The sequence below is a fragment of the Rhipicephalus sanguineus genome, chromosome 1, assembly GCF_013339695.2.
Source record: "Rhipicephalus sanguineus isolate Rsan-2018 chromosome 1, BIME_Rsan_1.4, whole genome shotgun sequence".
Lineage (NCBI taxonomy): Eukaryota > Metazoa > Arthropoda > Arachnida > Ixodida > Ixodidae > Rhipicephalus > Rhipicephalus sanguineus.
In genome coordinates this window covers 111,230,304-111,249,072 of record NC_051176.1, presented here as the reverse complement: position 1 = coordinate 111,249,072, position 18,769 = coordinate 111,230,304, and the positions used below count along the sequence as shown (strand labels likewise).

The following is an 18,769-nucleotide window of genomic DNA, read 5'->3' as shown; positions in this document are numbered from 1 at the left end:
CCGCTAGGTATGACGTCCCGGCTACATTAAGGACCGGGTGGCGAAGAGTTACAAAGAGTGGCTTGAAGGAGGATGCTGCAATGACACCGACGGGACGCCGCGAGAAGGGCTTCCCTCAATGAAGTTGCGACGTGGGTGAAGGACGCGCGGAAAGACTTGCCAGCGGAAATTATCGTGACTGGCTTTAAAAAGTGCTGCATTTCCAACGCAATCGATGGCAGCGAAGTCGACGTCATTTCGGATGCCGAGGATGCCTGCGAAGAATCCGACAACTTTCCTTGCACATCTGACGAACATGACACTCCCGGCAGCGACTAGGGCGCTAAGTTAATTGTAAATAAAGGTGTGCTATGTTTCAATTTTCCTGTTTCTAAAAAAAAAAACATGGGTCGACCTATTTTCGAATATTTTTTTTTTTATTTCTCGTAGAGCGCTATAAGTAGGGGTCGACCTATATTCGTGCCCGACCTATTTTCGAATAAATACGGTAATTTTAACGTCTGGGTTCTTCAAAGCGTACCTAAATCTAAGCACACGGGTGGTTCTACATAAATTTCGCCCCAAGTTAAAATTGCGCGCGGCAACTCCATTTTATCACTGCCGTGTCATTCCACTGTCTGCTTTTTTTTTTAGGGGACAGTTTGAGTACCGAAGTGTCAGACTTCACTTGATAGAAATATTTCGCTGTAGCAGGACCACGACCGTAGAATAAAAGGACATCTTAAGCACAACTACAGCTCATCATGAACTACAGTGCCGCAGTTATACACCTAACAACGCGAAAGTGCATTAGCCTCGTTTTTGTTTACCACAGAGTCGCTAGAACGCTGCATTCACACACTATTTAATGCTCCTCATGTTTGAGACTATGCCAAGCGCACTTTAGGATGTGCTTGAACCAGAAAGCGGCACCAACACTGAAATGATTCTGGCGAACGAAGGGTACGACACCAATACACAGCCCCCTCGAAAGTCGCACTCACTGATCCAATTACAATGCGCATGCAGCCGAGCAAGCCCATTTGCTTCTGTACACCATGTTAGGTATACGTACGAGCAATTAAACTCGTGCTAACATAACAGAACAAACCGCCCTTTGAGAACGTGCACGACGTACACGCACGTGCAAACACGGCGTGGCTAGCAGACGACGCAGGAAGCAATCCACACTAGGCGCGCTTCAGCCAGTAGCCGCCAGGCGGCGACTCCACTCGATCTCGCGGCCAATAATGTGCACCTAAATCTAAGTACACGGGCCTCAAGCATTTTTTAACATTTTCCTGTATGCACCTATTTTCACTGATAGCCCGCTATCAACAATATCAAATTTGAATTTCCTACTTTTGAAGGGGATCTCTAAAAATGGAAATGACACCTAAAAATGCAATGACAGTTCACTATTACATTTTTACCTGAAATGAGAATGACATGCTCAACTAGCAAACGAAAAAAAGTTGGTGCTCACCTTCAGGCCCGAACTTGAACGCCGCATTAATCTCCATTACAAGTACATGAACAAATGCCTCATTTGAGAGGCTGTAATCTTCGAGGTCAATGGTCTTCCCTGTCACTCTCTGGAAGGACTGCAGAAGCTCATCAACAGTCATGCCTTGTGGCCCACTCATCCTGTAAAGGAATATTGCAATGTTGAAGCATGCATATCACACTTTAAGATCATTCATTTCTAGTAATAACAAACTACACTTTTTATTTGCTTATTTATTCATCTTTAGTTCACAGAAACTGTTTTATAGGTGTCAGAAAGTTATGTCTCACGCCTTTGTCTTCAAGGGATGTGCTTGTATTTGCATCAGGAACATGAGGATAAGCGTAATCGAAGGCAACTTCATTTTGTTTGACAGATCTAAATAAAAAAAAGGACATCCAATGAAGACAAAAGCATGAGACATAACTTACAAGTCAATTCGTAAACATAGCAGTGAAAGCACTAAAAAATTATTGATGCTTAAAGGGATACTGAACAAAATTTTCGCCGCTGAGATAAATGGCCCAATTGAAAGATTCGGTGCTGAAATTTGATGAAACAACCTTCATTTCAGCCAGACTAGCAGAAAATAATGAATTTAATGCATTTTTCGCAAATTGGCGCATCTAGCGGCCGCGTCGCGAACTAGAGAGGAAGTGACGCGAAACTCGGCGGATACTGACTTGCCAACCATGCTCGCTCCAAAATCGCTTACCAATCGACATCGCAAGCCGCCACCCGCTGCCGCGAGTCTCTCTCAAAACGTGTTCTCATGGTCGGGAAGGTGTTCTTGAGAGGAGAGGTGGAGAAAGGGAAGTGGCAGGGCAGGAGAGAGCGTGCCGGTTGCCCCCCTCTTGCTGGAGCATTCGACGTCACGGCCGTCGACAAGCGCACTGGCGCGCAGCCGCCATGCTCTCACAATCCACTAAAAATACGGCCAACTGCTCGAAATTACGCGAAATAAACGCTGTTTATAGGAACAGTCGTGTCGTCCAAGTCGAATGCAAGTGTTTTCGTAGCTTTTTCAAATTTTTGTTCAGTATCCCTTTAAAGGGACTGACAACATATTTTTCTCGACCCAGTTTTTTACGGCGCAAAAGAAAGCTCACCCTTTGTAGTGTTTGTACCTGCAGCGGTTCATCCCAAAAGCATGTGGTTATTTTATAAGCAGTATTTTTCTATCTGAAAAGCCTCTACAAATGTACGAAGGCGTCCTCCAGCAACGCTGTGAAGAGATAGTGATGCCAATAGCACTCCTCACAAACTGTTCATTACGCTCAAGGTTCTGCTTTCATAGCAATGAGTGAAAATGTGGTTAACCGCCTTCATATCGACATTTTCAACCGTTTTTGAATATAAAAAGCAGGTACAATAAGTTTTTCTAACGCTCGTTGTCACATGAGGTCCCTTCACTGCCTCGCAAGCCAGGTGCTCAGCCTCCGCAATTAGCTCCCGCAACGCGTTGCCGGAGCTAATCGCGAAGGCCACAAGGCGCTCTTAGTACTTCTCCAACTCGTCGGCAGGTGCCGCTAGGCCCTCAGCTAACAATGTCCATGCTTCCGCTCATGTGCATTGCATCATAGGTCAAGCAAAAGCAGCGCCACTGTTCTGCTCAGTACAAACAAAGGCATATCTGCATGTTTTAAGTTAGGAAAGATTATAATAAAAAAAGTGTACTGCATTTCAACAATAATATAGAAACAATTAACAGCGTACACCAGTAAAAGGTCACGTGATCGGCATCATATGCATCTTCACTTTTTTGCCGCGTGAGGCGCCAATAGTAATTTTGAGTGAAGAAATAAAAAACATAAATCCACATTTGACGAGAAAAACAAGGTTCGTTTTAGCCAATAAAATAGACTATCTTCTCATTAGTGGGGTATCTCAATTCGTGTTCTGACCGGTTGTCTGACCGATTGACTTTTTAAGGGCCCTACAATACTCTTTCATCACAGTCAGAAAACACTGCCGACCAGTAGTCAGGGCTCCTGAGAACACGTGAGCCAAACATTATTGCGCAGCATGCAGCCTAGAACTTGCAATTAATTCTCAAAGTCAGCTAGAAATCACTCCCTCTTCTCTCGACAAATGATGCCATAAGCCCAAATGACAGTGATATAGACACAAAGTCCACAGCCAGAGACTGATTTGAGCATCGTGAACTGCACAGTTACCGCGGCCATTGCGAGATGCCACAACGTGCCCGCACGCTCGCTCGCAATGACACTGAAAGTAAGCCATACGTGACGTCACACTGATGTTCACATGCTAGTTTTGGTGCGAAATTTAAAAAGAACTTTGACCTTCATTTCCTCTTCTAATAATTGTCTTATGATGAGAAAATTAATGACAATAGTGTTCTGAAAGAATAATTTATCTGTATGAACTGAAAATGTTTCACTTTAGTGTCCCCTTAAAATGACTTGGAAGACGCTTGCCGACGGCGGGGCAGATGAGCCGCTCGGTGATAGCGGGTGCTTCCCGACAGTGAACCACAAAGGGCTAACAATGCACACTGGCTAAATATATTTGCCTTTAGTTTCCCTTCAACTTAATCTCATTAAGATTAATAATAGGAGTTTTTTATAAGCATGCAAGATGCTTCACTGTTAAAGACTTACCTGAAGAAATTGTCTTCAGCTACAAAGTTTACCTCCCAGAAATTATTGAACGAGTAAACGGCCTGCTGCTTTCAGGTGAATTATAAGTATCCATCATTCATCGGACTCCCTAAAATCTTTTCAGTAATTAGCATCTAGTACACACTACCTTAACAATTCCTTCATGGTGTTCAGTGTCTGACGATCCAGCTCGGGTGCTCTGAGCTCTTCAAGCAGACAAACCATGAAATCTCCATCAGGAAATGGGCGTGTCAGTGACACCACGTGTCTAAAGTCAAATATCAGGCTCAGCATGTTGTTGTAGCCATAGTCCGCAGGGCACAGCTCAGTACCTGTACTTTCCTGGAACACCATTAGATAGACAACAGTCTGTGACAAACCATCAATGGAGCTCTTTGCATCATTTGCAAGGAGATGCTTCCTTTAAATGAGAATTACTTTAGTAGGCATATACTACTTCGCTCAGTACCTGTACTTTCCTGGAACACCATTAGATAGACAACAGTCTATGACAAACCATCAATAGAGCTCTTTGCATCATTTGCAACGAGATGCTTCCTTTAAATGAGAATTACTTTAGTAGGCATATACTACTTTGCTCAGTACCTGTACTTTCCTGGAACACCATTAGATAGACAACAGTCTGTGACAAACCATCAATAGAGCTCTTTGCATCATTTGCAAGGAGATGCTTCCTTTAAATGAGAATTACTTTAGTAGGCATATACTACTTTGCTCAGTACCTGTACTTTCCTGGAACACCATTAGATAGACAAAAGTCTGTGACAAACCATCAATAGAGCTCTTTGCATCATTTGCAAGGAGATGCTTCCTTTAAAAGAGAATTACTTTAGTAGGCATATACTACTTTGCTGTAAAAATGAGTAGCATTTTTTTGTTGCCCCTTCTCTTTCTTTTGTTCAGTGCATAGGGCAGGCAACTTCAAGGCACATTAACAACCAATAGAGACAATGGAATGAAAGCTCAAGTTCCAGCATGCAGTATGAATAAAGTAACCAATTTCTCACCTTGTATACCTTTGCAAAACTTGTTAACCATATGCCCTCAGGGTGTTTTCGCAGTATCTGCCAAGCAAACAACATATAGAGGTGGCAGTTAGCTTGACACTTGACAGCAGTTTGTGATGTGTGAAATATATCACTAAAACCAGAGGCTACTACTAGATAGGATCAACAAAACTCCTCATGCAACCTGCTTCAAATAAAAAAAGATGCACATCTTCAAACATTTGTAGAAATGTATGATCGCATTTTTGAAATCAAACACCTCATCACTGCCATGGGCATCCGAAAGGGGAAAGGGCATGGGGGTGGTGGCTGCACCCCCCTCCCCTGGAATTTCGGATATTTTTCTATGCACAAGCAATAAGCTACAGAGCTTGATTAGCACTCTCAGGTCCCGCATGTTCATGTCAAATGGCCTTCAGGATTGCCAGCCAACTTTGCACGTTATACAGCCATGTGACAGAAAGGCTACCTGTGTTTGATGCCTACCCACTCCCCATCCGTAGATGTGCCCCCCTGCAAAAAGTTCTGCGGACAACCTTGATCACTGCTGTACTGCTGAATGCAAGGCACGTACATTGCTTCATTCTCATGTGTTCTGGTGACCACATCAAATTTTTTGGAGAAAGACCGCGGCTTTTTACCGCGGTCTTTCTCCTGAAAAAGTGTTGCTGAAAAAAATTTTCTCATCAAGCACTGCCCTTTCAAAGTCATGCCTTTTTTTTTTTTTGCAGTTTCATTGCTATTTTCTGGCTAGAAAGTGCTACATTAAAACCTCATTCATGCATTCCTGGTTGTTCCATTTTCCCAGCCCTTACACTCTGAAAGACAAGTACCGTTTAATTCCCATAAAGTGATGCATATTACCTTCCAGTCTTTAATGTTTCCCTTCCCAGCTATTACATCCAAAAACTATGATGGCATCTATGCTATTACATGTCACCAATTTCGCATCTTTGTGGACCATGTGTTTTTTTTCTTTCTTTCTTTTTCCTTTTTTTTTTTGTTTGGAGGGGGGGTTCAACGTTCCTTACAGTTAAAAGAAATTTTCTGAGCATGCGTTGTGCACTCAATCTAGAAAACACTTGTTCAATAGAAGGCAGTTGTGTTTTCCAGATAAACTTCCAATTTTTATTACAAAAAACTATATATACAGGACCAGGAATCTTTGGAACTGATTTGGATGATAGTGCAATGACAATTAATTGCAGCAAAGCATTTTTTTTATTTGTCATAACATGCATTTTAAAGTAATCACTATATTGTATGTAGCTTTGTACGAAATAAGGGGTATTTAAGGGCTCGTTTTTCTTTGTTAGAAACAACCTTAATGAAAACCAACAGACAATGAAACCAAGGAAAGTATAGGGGACGTAACTTGTAGTAATTATGATATAAATGTGTAGAAATTAACATGGACTAAAAGACAACTTTCTCCCGGCAGGGATCGAACCTGCAACCTTCGGATAACGCATCCGATGCTCTACAAATTGAGCTACAGCGGCGATCATCCTCCCGTCCACTTTATCGGATATATCTGCACATCTAAACCTGGGAGTGTTAGTCAGTGCCACATGTAGCCATGACAATGAGCGTGAAACACTCTTTTTTTGCCTGATGGTGTCAGGTAGTACGTTACCTTTTTACGAGCTGGCAGCTGACCAATAATCCTTCGCATACTACCTGAAGGCATCAAGTCTGCCAGAACAAGACCCTCGCAATGGATGAACGAAAGAAGGGGAATTGAAAAGCTCATTTTTTTTTGTTAGAGACATCCTTAATGAAAACCAACAGACAATGAAGCCAAGGAAAGTATAGGGGACGTTACTTGTAGTAATTAGTAACTGTAGTAATTTGTAGTTTGATAAATTTTAAAACACACCAGAGATGTTTCAGGACCAAGGTTAGGACAGCTAATATGGAATTACCGTTGTGATAAATCCAAAAGGTTTAATTTACTGTCTATACAGTATAAAAGAGCAAACACATCCTACAGAAAACACCATATCGCTTTACTGCACCTCATTGCATTTATGCGACATTCCAATAAGTGGCAATCAAAACAAAGGAAAGTCCATTTGGAGCTGCCTGTGCACGTTGTTGCATTTCTGCAACATTGCTTTGAAAAATGCGCTGTCTCGTGATGGCATCTGTGCTCATCTTGCGCAACTATTCCCAAAACATCCATGGTAAACATTGTGCGCGCCAGCGTGCAGTGATACCAGTAACTGCCAATTATAAGTGCATTTCTGAACACGATAAAGCGCGGAAAATTTTCTTATGCTCTGCTACCCATCCTCCTGCTTGTGTAGATTCCAAAAAACATTGTCATCTCAGAATAGTTTCTTCCTGGCGACGGAATGTTGCTATGTTGCGCAAATGCAACGTGTACGTGGGGTTTATTCTCAGAAATGGAATTGGGCCTTAAGCGTGCCTATGGCCAAGTAATTCCTTCTGATAGTGAAGAAAGCGACCTTTCCAGTAGTGGCAATGACCCCGTGTGAACGTCCATCTCGATTCAACATCTGTGCAGCATGTTTTCAGGTCGTATGCCCAGATTTTTTAATAAGAGCTTGATGTATTCGCGCACTCCGGTGTCACTTCATCCCAGGTACACCCTTACATCTGTGCTTCCACATTCTAAATTTTGTGCCATACCGCTAAAACAATGTGCATGGTGGTGGTGTTTTATTACACATTCCGCGCTGCCCTCGATTACGAGTGTCCTAGCCTTTCGTGCCCTCGCACTCTTCCTCTTCGTTCCTTGACTGAGCCCGAAATGTGTAATAAAAGTGGTTCTGCCTGCACATAGCTGTTTTGCCACAAATTTTATTCGCTTTGTTACGATCTGTTTCCTCCTCCAAATGGTTAACCTGATGAGGAAAAGCGCAGTAAGTTTCCTGGCTGCACGGGAACCTGCAAGTATGACATACTGCTCAAAGTGTGGAAACCAGCTTTTTTTCAACAAGCAAGAGCAATTGCTTTCTTTCGTACCACATTACACCAACATGACAAATAGTGCATTCACTCATTGTCATGTGCTTATTAAATACTTGAGTTCAAATCACAGTGACAATCTTTCCCCTTTAACATGTTCTTGTTGTTACAAATATACAACATCTTTTTTTTTCTGCTAATACAAACTGTAAAAGTCCATGAAAGTTATTTTCGATGGTAGTACAGCTACTGTTATGCTACTGTGTAACTCCATGAATAATAATACGACAAAACAAAAAATTGTGCAGTGAAGGGATATAGTGATACAACTGCTTTTGCCAGGTCAGCAACTCCTTTACTGCCCCGACCACTCTCTTTCTTTTGTGACAAAAGTGCTGGGGCAAAGTGCAGGTACATAATGAGCACATAATTATGCTGATGCAAAAGTGGTTGTTATAGACGCAACAAAATCATTTAAATTTTTTTGCAAAGCAGAACTAAATGTAAGAAAGTACATCCTGGTAACAAAGTTCCTTTAATTAAGCATTACAGTACATACATTCATGACAGAATCCGCCAACACAAGAATGATAAAAAGGGAATGGAAACGCAACGCAGGCCTCTTGCAGAGCATTATGAGAAGCGTGACCATCAAATCAATTTTGATGACACTTTTGCGATCAAAACCGAAACAAAGACAGGAGGGACGCCCTTACTCGAGTCATGGCACATCCTGAACACTCCTGAGAACATTAACCACTTGCTTGGAACAATGCCCTCTGTATATGTGCGCGACCTTCGCGACGCGATGGAAAGGAGGTGCCAAGGTGAGAGGACACGAAGCTATGTCATTTTCGCAGCCAATACGTCACCCACTCAGGAAGGGACCAAATAGGTCCCAAAGTGTCAGGTCCATTTCAAAAACTGTGGCTGGAGCCATTTTAGCTACTAGAATTCTTTAACCCAGCTAGACAGATCTTTGTCAAAATGTTTACATTCAGAAAATAGTGTACTACTCACCCTCTTAATATATCTCTCAATACGAGGATTCATATGGCACAATCTGTCGGAACGATCAGGATCGCTCCTTGCGAGGATTTCTTGCTTTGTCAGCATTCCCATGGTAGTTAATGCTTTCTTGCCATCTTTCAAAGATGGCCCTGGTGGAGGGGCAAACCTGCAGGCAGTAGGCAAAGTTCCAATTTGAAACCACCTCGCTACAGCTGTGTGTGAGGTATTTGTTTACTGCAGATACCTACGTGCTCATGTAAACGGAAAGAAAAAAACAATGCTTAACTTCTGCTGTTCTTCTCTCAAAAGGTTTAGACATTAATGAAGTCAGCAGTTAACACGCGTAAACAGCAACTCATTCTACTGTGCAGACCTTTACACAACTACCGCAGCACTGTATCATAAGTTACATTTGAAAAGTAACTAGCTTTGCCCAAATTAGTGTAAAGCAATCTTAAATACTTGGCACCTGGACACTTTTGTGAACAAGAACTTTACAGTGATGCTACTGAGGACTTCTGATTTCGAGCAATTTTTGGAGCAGCAGAATTTACATTTTGGAGCAGCAAAAATTTTTATTGAGGAGCACTTCGGAGCAGGTAATTCTGCATTTGGGAGCACCTTGGAGCAGCTAACTTCACATTCTGGATCATAGGATCGATGACTTTTTACAAGCCAAGTACAAGCCCCCTTTGGCATGGTGCGCAGCTTGTGATGTTTTGGATAGACCCGGTGTATGTTACAAAAAGTTTCCATACGGTAAAGCTCCCACATGCGAACTCCTCAGCCAATACGGTAAGCCAACACTGCTAAAAAAAACCCTCTACCAGAGACATGGCACAAATGGTGTGGCATGGTCACGTTTCCACTTAGCGTCTGCTCTTCTCAGCTTTCATCCTCCGCATTGGCTGGGCCTACATACCTTGCGCACCTTCCAGTTTGTGTACCTTAATACATCACGCAAAAAAGTACTGCTTGGTGGGGCTTCGGTTTCAGCTTTGCGGCTTTTTGCGATTCGCTGAAAATTTTTTTTAAATGATCCCCACATATTACCGCAAAGCTAGCTTCCTTGCATAGCTGTGAGGCACAGCCACAAAACCACCTTTAGAGGCCAGAATTTGCGTTTTTTGTCTCGATTTCAGGTCCAAATTTGAAAAATATTTTTGCGCGGGTTATAAGCGAGAAAATGCGTATTCTCTAATTCGTTGAGCATTTCTACCATCAGGCATGTGACAGGAGCATCTCAGGAACATAGGAGCACCAGTACCTTCACATGTTAAAAAAAAAAAATAGCCGGAGTTGGCCTTCAAGTATGTGCCTTTGTGCCACATCTACTGTCAGAAAACAATGTGCAACGCTGCAGTCGGCACAGGAATGGACTTTAGGAGCAAACTAAAATATCAAATGCCTTGCCTTTGCCACTTTCACTGGTGCTACAGTCATCACTAAGTCCGATAGTAAGCAAATTTACAGTAAAAACATGCATAATTTAAGGTGCAATGCTGCTTCAAGTAGTGATATTTTTTTTGTGTGTGTACATTCCTGCGTTTTATTCTCACTAGTCTGACGATTTAAAATCTTTTGATTCCAAGTGAAAGGTAATTTGAATTGCACCGCTGTTCCATAAAAGTTGTATGTATTTCAAGAGAAAAAAAAAAGGACTCCTGTGAATTAGACCTATAAAAACCGCCCTTCAGTTATTTCAAATGAAACTTGCAGTGCCTTTTGGGGGTTATCACATCATGGTGCCTCTTGCATCAATGTATTTCTGCAACCTTGAGATAACATAAGTACCTAGACTAGGTACGTAGGAAGACAGCACATGTAGCTACCAGCCACCCCGGCTCACATGGCCTTGTTAATTTCCAGATTGTGAATTACCAGCTGCGGGCAGAGCAATATTTCGTTCACATGTTCACATTAGCCTTCTCTACCGAAGCGCCACAGAGCTAGATGAAACAATGATACAGCTCAAACAATGCTAAGAGTGATTATGGCTTTGCTCATGGTTGCACTAAATATGGAGCACTATGCAACAAGCAATTTTTAGCACAAGTCGCACTAAGTGCCCAAATGAATAAAAATGAAATAATAGTGGCTGTATGACAGCTAGTTATGTACAGAAGAATCTCAGTGATACAGTCAGGGTTTCTATGAATTTCAGGGTGATACAAATTTTTCTTTGGTTCTGGCCAAGGCCTACAATGTGCTAGAGCATGGTTTTCACCCTGCAACGTTTGATACAAGTGTACGCTACGCCGCAGATATGAACAGGTGCTGCTCATGCAGCCACGGAGGAAGTCACTGCAGTCCAGCACGAGCACAAGGAACTCTAGTGCGGGCATGTACGTCGCACTGCCGGTTTGGCTGGTTGCCAGCACCACTAATCAGTTGCCCATCGTAACCTCTGAAATGGTGCGCGTGAATCTTGGAGGCCCCAATGCACCTCCATGTATCTTTGCTTTTAGATTACAGATGACATTGGCTTCGAGTTTTTTTTCTTGCAAGGCTCTGCTACACTTCTGTTTATGCCTGCTTGCCATGTAGATGCAAGCCATCCTACAAAAGGTGGACAAAGACCTAAAGCGGAAGTGGACGGACTTGGCAAAAGAACTTGTCCTTGCGACATCAACATGCACAATTAATTGTTCGGGAACGCACACCTGTCAACTCTCCCAATTTGACCGGGAGCAATCGTTCCGACTGTATGGGCATGGCCATAAATCTCCTGAAAGACAACCCCAACCCCAACACGAATAGAAAAGAATAATAACGAAGGACAGCAGTTTCAATATTTTCTCCCCTTGGTCTCTCACGTGCAGAACGCTTGTCACTTTTTCCACCGTACACTGGTGACACACAGAAAAGAGTAGCAAGATCGGGAAGGGGCTGCTAGTGATCACAGGGCACAGCCCATTTTGTCACGTGTGCATGCACCGTATAATTATGAGTACCAGTATGATCAACGATGTCTAAGAACCTAACTAGCAATCATCCAGATTGGTCTATGACGTTGCTGCAGCCCTGCAAAACAATAAATGAATGCCAATTTTCCTTGTCACGTACTAAGCATTTTAGTTTTCTCGGTGATAACATGAATTTTGCCCGATACAAATATATTTTGTGACACCGCAAGATTCGTATCCCCAAGATTATAAATTTGAGCTTTGCAAGGAAATATTACATTTGCATGATTTATCATACCATTTCACAATGCTAGCAGCTTATGACACCAGCAATTTCAATATTGGCTGGGTGTTTAATTCAATGCTTGACTTGTCAGACAGCCACTGTAGCAAGCAGGAGTGGTCTGACAAGCCCACCAGAAAAAACTGATGGGGTTCAATCCTGATAACGCCCAGGCCATGAAAGAAAAGCTTGTTTGAATGTTTTCGGAAGGGGGTTGGGGGAGGGACCCTAAGAGTGCCATGCCACACTATCTGGCACAGCCAATGAACTGTTTGAAATTTATGTTCAGCAATTTTTCTCACGATCAGCCAATGAACTGTTTGAAATTTATGTTCAGAAATTTTTCTCACGATGATATTAATATCAGAATGTCTGAGATAATATTCTTACTCCACCCTCATCAAGCAGATGCAATATCTCTTAAGAATTCTATTAGAATGTGAATCCAGGCTTTAGTTTTAATTATTTCTGCTAACATTTTGTGGTGCTATTGTAACTATTTTGTGGTGTCACCATAAAAAAACAAGAAGGGTCATTCGCAGAAGCCTCCTCACCTGCTTTGGCACAATTCCTGTGTTGCTGCCCTTTCAACTCCTGGCTTAATGTCTGGGTTAAGAGATGGCCCTGTAGGCCCAATCTGGCGCAATTCTGGTAATCGCTGCTCCATGCCTGCAGGCTGAATGTCTGGATGGAACGAGCGACTTATAGGCCTGCTTTGACTTGATTCTGGTATTGGTGGCTCCACACCTGCTGGCTGAATGTTTGGTTGGAACGAGCGACTGATAGGCCTTATTTGGCTTGCTTCTGGTATTGGTGCTTTCATGCCTGCAGGCTGAATATTTGCTGGGAAGGGGAGACTCGTATGTTTGCTTTGGCTTGCTTCTGGTATTGGAGGCTTCATGCCTGCAGGCTGAATGCTTGGCTGGAAGGGGAGACTCAAATGCTTGCTTTGGCTTGCTTCTGGCATTAGTGGACCCACGGCTGCAGGCTGAATGTTTGGTTGGAAGGGGAGATTCATGTGCCTGCTTTGACTTGATTCTGGTATTGGTGGCCTCGTGCCTGCAGGCTGAATGTTTGGTTGGAAGGGGAGACTCGTATGTCTGCTATGGCTTGCTTCTGGTATTGGTGGCTTCATGCCTGCAGGCTGCATGTTTGGTTGGAAGGGGAGACTCATATGCCTGCTTTGGCTTGCTTCTGGTATTGGTGGCTTCTTGTCTGCAGGCTGAATGTTTGGTTGGAAGGGAAGACTCCTATGCCTGCTTTGGCTTGCTTCTGGTATTGGTGGCTTCATGCCTGCAGGCTGCATGTTTGGTTGGAAGGGGAGACTCATATGCCTGCTTTGGCTTGCTTCTGGTATTGGTGGCTTCTTGTCTGCAGGCTGAATGTTTGGTTGGAAGGGAAGACTCGTATGCCTGCTTTGGCTTGATTTTGGTACTGGTGGCTCCATGCCTGCAGGCTGAATGTATGGTTGGAATGAGAGACTTATAGGTCTGCTTTGGCTTGACTCCCCCATTTTTGGCACCACTCCTGTATGCTGAATGCGTTGATGGAATGACTGCACTGTAGGACTGCTTTGGAAAGATTTCTGTTGCAGCTCCATGCCTGTAGGCTGTATGTCTGAATGCAATGACTGTCCTGTAGACCTACTTTGGTCCATATCTGCAGGAACTGGTAGACCTGAAGAAAAAAAATTCATTAACAACAGCTTCTTTGCAAAATAATCCACATCAATTAGGACACTGAAAATCAATGGGCCACACATGGGCACAGCATAACATGAAAACAAAAGAAAGGGCTAGCAACAATCAAGCACAGCCAATTGTCAAATAAATCACACCATGGTGGTAAAATTCATAAGATGCACGATTTACTCTTTTAGAACCAGTATATCCACATTAAGAGGCCCTGATAGGAGATCAAGCTCATACTTCTATTTTACAGTCTAAGCAGTGCGAGCCTTAGTGGAGCTTCAACTCTCCTGACAATACAAAGACAGAACATTTGGTACAATGCTCTCCATAACTATGCATTACATCCTCAGCAAATGTAAAGATTTTTGGCAGCTAATTCATGCCAGTCACTGTAGTTGGCTCAGCTTGCAGTCTGCGCAGCATTTCTCAATGGATGAACAAAAAAAAACGATAGTACACCCAATACAGCCTTTTCCTTTACAGTGTAAAACATTGGCTGCTTTAGAGTGTTCAGGGGTGCTCGCAAAAGTAGCAGCATGGTTGGGTGCTCAAAATAGAGAACTCAAAGAACGCTCAATATGGCTCCTTCAAAGTGCCAGGCTTCGACCCCGAATGCTCCAGATTGATCAGACTTCAAAGTGAGAGCACTGGCAAGGTCTGGCCAAGAAACGATCACGTTGCACTAATAGCTGTGCCTCACAACTGGTGCAAAATTTGCCTTTAGTGACGAGCTGTACATGCGCAGCCCTTAGCGGCTGAGGACGAAAATGATATAGCAGGCGCACGCGTACAGCTGCGTCAGTTGCCAGTAGCACTGCACCGGCTCCATGGTTCAGCACTCTCGCCGCTGCACACATGAAACGAGTTTCGGACATCACTGCCATCCGTAAATTAGTGCGATGCCAATGCTGTGTGTTGCTGAAGATACTAAAATGCATACTGTATGAAATCTGCAATCCAAGGTTGTGTATGGTGGCAGACAAGCGCGGCATGGTATGGTACACAACCATGTCAATCGATATATGTACATGCAAACACACAAACATGAACTCTCCGTCCTTTTCATTTACAGCACAGTGATATTCTAACTTTTCTTTTAGCTACATCACTTTTATACAAGCAGCTAATAGACAGCAACGACAGGGGCGGTAAGCTTACAAATTGCAAAATTTGACCCATCAAGCTCAAATTTTCTGCACGGCACAATGCCGGTTGCGCTCTGTGTACCAAATGGCATGTTTGCTCATTCTGTAGGGCAGAGGCAAAGACCAGTCAAAATCACGCCGAGCACAATTCAATATGCAAGGTTCATGAATGGAACGCAGATGCTTCGTAGAAGTCCATGTGTGGACGTCGCTGACACGTTGTACATGACGTTACGCATGTATCATTCTTCTCAGAACATTCCGCCATTAATTTTGTGTCACACGAAGCGCACTCTGCTTGATATTACCGTAAAATTCCAAGCAAACGCGCCCCTTCCTGTGGTGAAAGATAATCCAACAAGACATGGAGGGAGGGCCCTTGCTCGGTCACGGAGCAAAATTCAAGATGACGGCAGAAGAGCCGCACGTGATTTCAATAAACTGCTTCATCAAATACGCATGCATTCACTGCCATTATTCGCCCTCGTTGGGCGAATAAAAACAGGGCATGATACAATAAAAATGGCAGGAGGGGAGTGGGGGGTGCTTGGTCTGTCATTTGCGCTTTTCAAATCTCCAGAAAAGGGAGGGGGGCGCTTGCTCGGAATTTTACGGTAAGTGTTCCTCAAGCTGCAATTTTTACGCTGTCGAGGCGCTTCAGCCAGCCATTCGTAATGCTGATGAATCCTTCAGGAGCAAAGGATTGACCACAGCTAGCTGACGATTATAGGGTATATACCCTATCAAGTGGACGGGGAGATGACCACCGTCGTAGCTCAGTGGTAGAGCATCGGACGCGTTGTTCGAAGGTTGCAGGTTTGGTCCCTGCCGGCGGCAAGCTATCTTTTCGTCCACTTTACTTTCTTCACATTTATATTCCAATTATTCAAATAACGTCTCCTATACTTTCCTTGGCATTATTGTCTGCTAGTTCTCATTAATATTGTGTCTAACAAAGAAAAATGAGCCCTTAAAAGCCATCTTCTTTCCATCTCTCAGATTTGTTCCCTTTGTACTCCACCCTTCATGGCTTGAAGCAAAATCGCTGCCGTCGCCGCACAGCATCGCAGTGACGCATCCCCTTGATGGTGCCCATAGTGCCACGAATGGAGACATGCCATCTCAAAACACATGTCTCTTAGAGAGCCAGAGTGACAATCAACATAAAGACCATGAGGGATGCAAGATGCCGCCCAACGAATCAATATACAACTGAACAAAATATGAGCTCCTGTATCTTACATCGTCATGCACCGCCTAAAGGGTACTCTCCCCCATGAACGCAAAGCACGCATGAATGCTAGCCAGTGGGGGAGAGTAGGAAAGGACAATAGGAGAGGGTGGTGAACGGTTGGATCCGGCTCATCTGACTGGCACTAAATAAATAAAGGAGGCGCTGCCGGAAGTTACTTATTCGTTCCCCGCGACAAATGATCAGCTGATAGTCAGCTTAGTTCCATCATCATCTATTGCTTTGTACGCTGTTTTAGGTAGTTATTAACTTTAAATAAGGCTTTCTATTTCACTTATAAAACCGGGGCTAAATGGTACAGTCGAACCCGGATATATCAAATCCGAAGGGGATCACAAAAGTGTTTTATATATAGGTAATTTGATATATAAAATATTTAATATATTGAAAATATATTCTTGAGGATATTACAACCGTTCAATATACACAATAATTCGGTATATGTGGGTTCAGCTTATCGGGGTTCCACTGTACAACCTAATTCTTGAGCATGTGCATGTCTGCAGCTACTAATGCTAGTCTGAAGACTAATGAATCTCCGTAACCATCCATTACATTGATTGAATCTTTTGTGCAAAACGTACTACATAACAAACTGAATCATTCTCATTTAGCCATCATACTCATTCTTGTGCTCTCCCCACCATTGCCTGTTAATACATCAATACACTGACCATAGTTCTCCCAATTTTGTTTTTAATCACACAAAGTATCATGCACGCTTAAAAAAAGTATGGATTAAGAACTAGGTACCAGAACTTGAAGCTATTTGTTCTTGCACGCGTCGATAGCTTCAGAACGTTTTGAGGGGCGCTAGCAGCACTCTTTGTACGCACAATGAAGAGAATGGGGACGAGAAAAACAATAGACCTTACCGCTTCTCTTGCTGAGGAACACTTTCGTGGCTCCGGTCGAGTTGCGTACAGCACACACGACGTCAGACATGCCGATGAGGAAGTCTTCAAACGCACTGTAGCCGAAGGATGCATAGTTTATGGGGCTGCCAAACCTTCTGGTGTAACTATCTTGGAGTTGGCGTACATTGATGCCATTTGTCAGATGTTCAGCCAAGAGTACACGCAAGTTCGTTTTCACCTGTTCCAGTGCATCATAGTATCTCGGGATCGGCAAGGGACGCTGCCTTGGTGGTGAGAAATGCGCACTATGTGCAGGTCTAAATAGACTCGGCCGTTCGGACGCCGGCGGTAAGCGCACGGGCTTGCAATTTGATTCTCTCTGGCCTCTGACTAGCTTCCGAACATGTGCGACCTCTTCAGTCACCGTGGCTCTTACATAGAACTCACTGCCCACCTGCGATAACTGTACGGTGTCTGAGATGCTACGAAGAAAACTTAGAGGGTCACTAAAGCCAAACTTTCTGTATGGCACCTCGTGGCCCTCGCTGTCCTTAAATTCGAACAGGAAACTTCTCATAGGCATCGGTCGCTTATCGGCAATAAGCAGTGCACGGATGACAGCCTTAACCGTCTTAAGTTCATCTTCTCCAGACATGCTGGACGCTCTGCAGGCCCTAAGCCGACAAACAAAACTCGCAGATCAGTACCACCTGACAATAAAAAACACTATTTGCATGGTACTCGCCAGCAAAAGAGGTCCAGAGATGGAACGGCCAAAGGAACGCTCTTTGTCCAGCAAGTCCTACGGCCGCATGTCACCGAACAGGACGTGCCGCACGTGGCACCACCGGTGCCATCCTAGAAAATTACGCCTCATTAATCCCAATTTTCTAATTACTCTACGACACACGTGCTGCGTTTCTGTTGTCTGCTATTTGGCGATGTACCGTGCATGAACTATTCCACGGCCAGAGAAAATAAAACAGTCCTACAAGAAAACTAAATTAATTAGCCCTATCAGGAAACTGAAAGGCTATAAGGTGTCAATGAATAACGCAACCTCCGAAGCCCGTGACAGGTTGACAGCAACGTAGACTAACTACGGGGCACTACACGATTTCAAACGCTACAAACACAGCCGCCAGATGTGTGGTGTGCTGGAATAGTCGTCCGCACAGCAAAACTGAGAGTACTGTGGTCACTTCAGCGATGACACCACTATGCGGCGCTGCGAACGACCAGTGTGCTTAAAGCGCAAAATTTAAATGTGTAGGGTTCTGCATTTATCCCGGACTAGAGGGCCCGACCCAGTCCTTAGTTTTGTAATAAATAAAGTTTTCTGTCTCTCTCTCTCCCTCTCTTAAATACTCACATAACATATTTGAAATTAGTAATGCTTAATAAATAAATAACGCGAATCAATCGCCCGAGCGACTTATGCATGCAGATACGAGGTACGTCCTGTATCTATAGTAGCGCTGGGTCTGCGCGTACGTGCTTCTAAGCAGAGATACCTTAATGCCTTAATGTCCCCGATGTTTTGATTGCAGAA

The 18,769-nt window shown here is 43.6% G+C and overlaps 1 protein-coding gene across 2 annotated transcripts in view; it reads right to left on the bottom strand.

Moving 5' to 3' along the window:
* Window positions 1-18,345, bottom strand: part of LOC119396069 (uncharacterized) — a 189,906-nt gene extending 171,561 nt beyond the window's left edge. For both annotated transcript variants that reach the window (XM_037663142.2, XM_037663152.2), the window contains exons 1-6: window positions 17,236-18,345; window positions 12,827-13,949; window positions 9,093-9,249; window positions 5,139-5,195; window positions 4,259-4,452; window positions 1,466-1,626 (exon numbers count right to left, since the gene is read on the bottom strand). In XM_037663142.2, the coding sequence (XP_037519070.1) occupies window positions 1,466-1,626; window positions 4,259-4,452; window positions 5,139-5,195; window positions 9,093-9,249; window positions 12,827-13,949; window positions 17,236-17,872 (2,329 nt within the window). In that variant the 5' untranslated portion in view covers window positions 17,873-18,345. The remainder of the gene's footprint in view (window positions 1-1,465; window positions 1,627-4,258; window positions 4,453-5,138; window positions 5,196-9,092; window positions 9,250-12,826; window positions 13,950-17,235) is intronic.
* Between the last annotated feature and the right edge of the window lie 424 nt (window positions 18,346-18,769).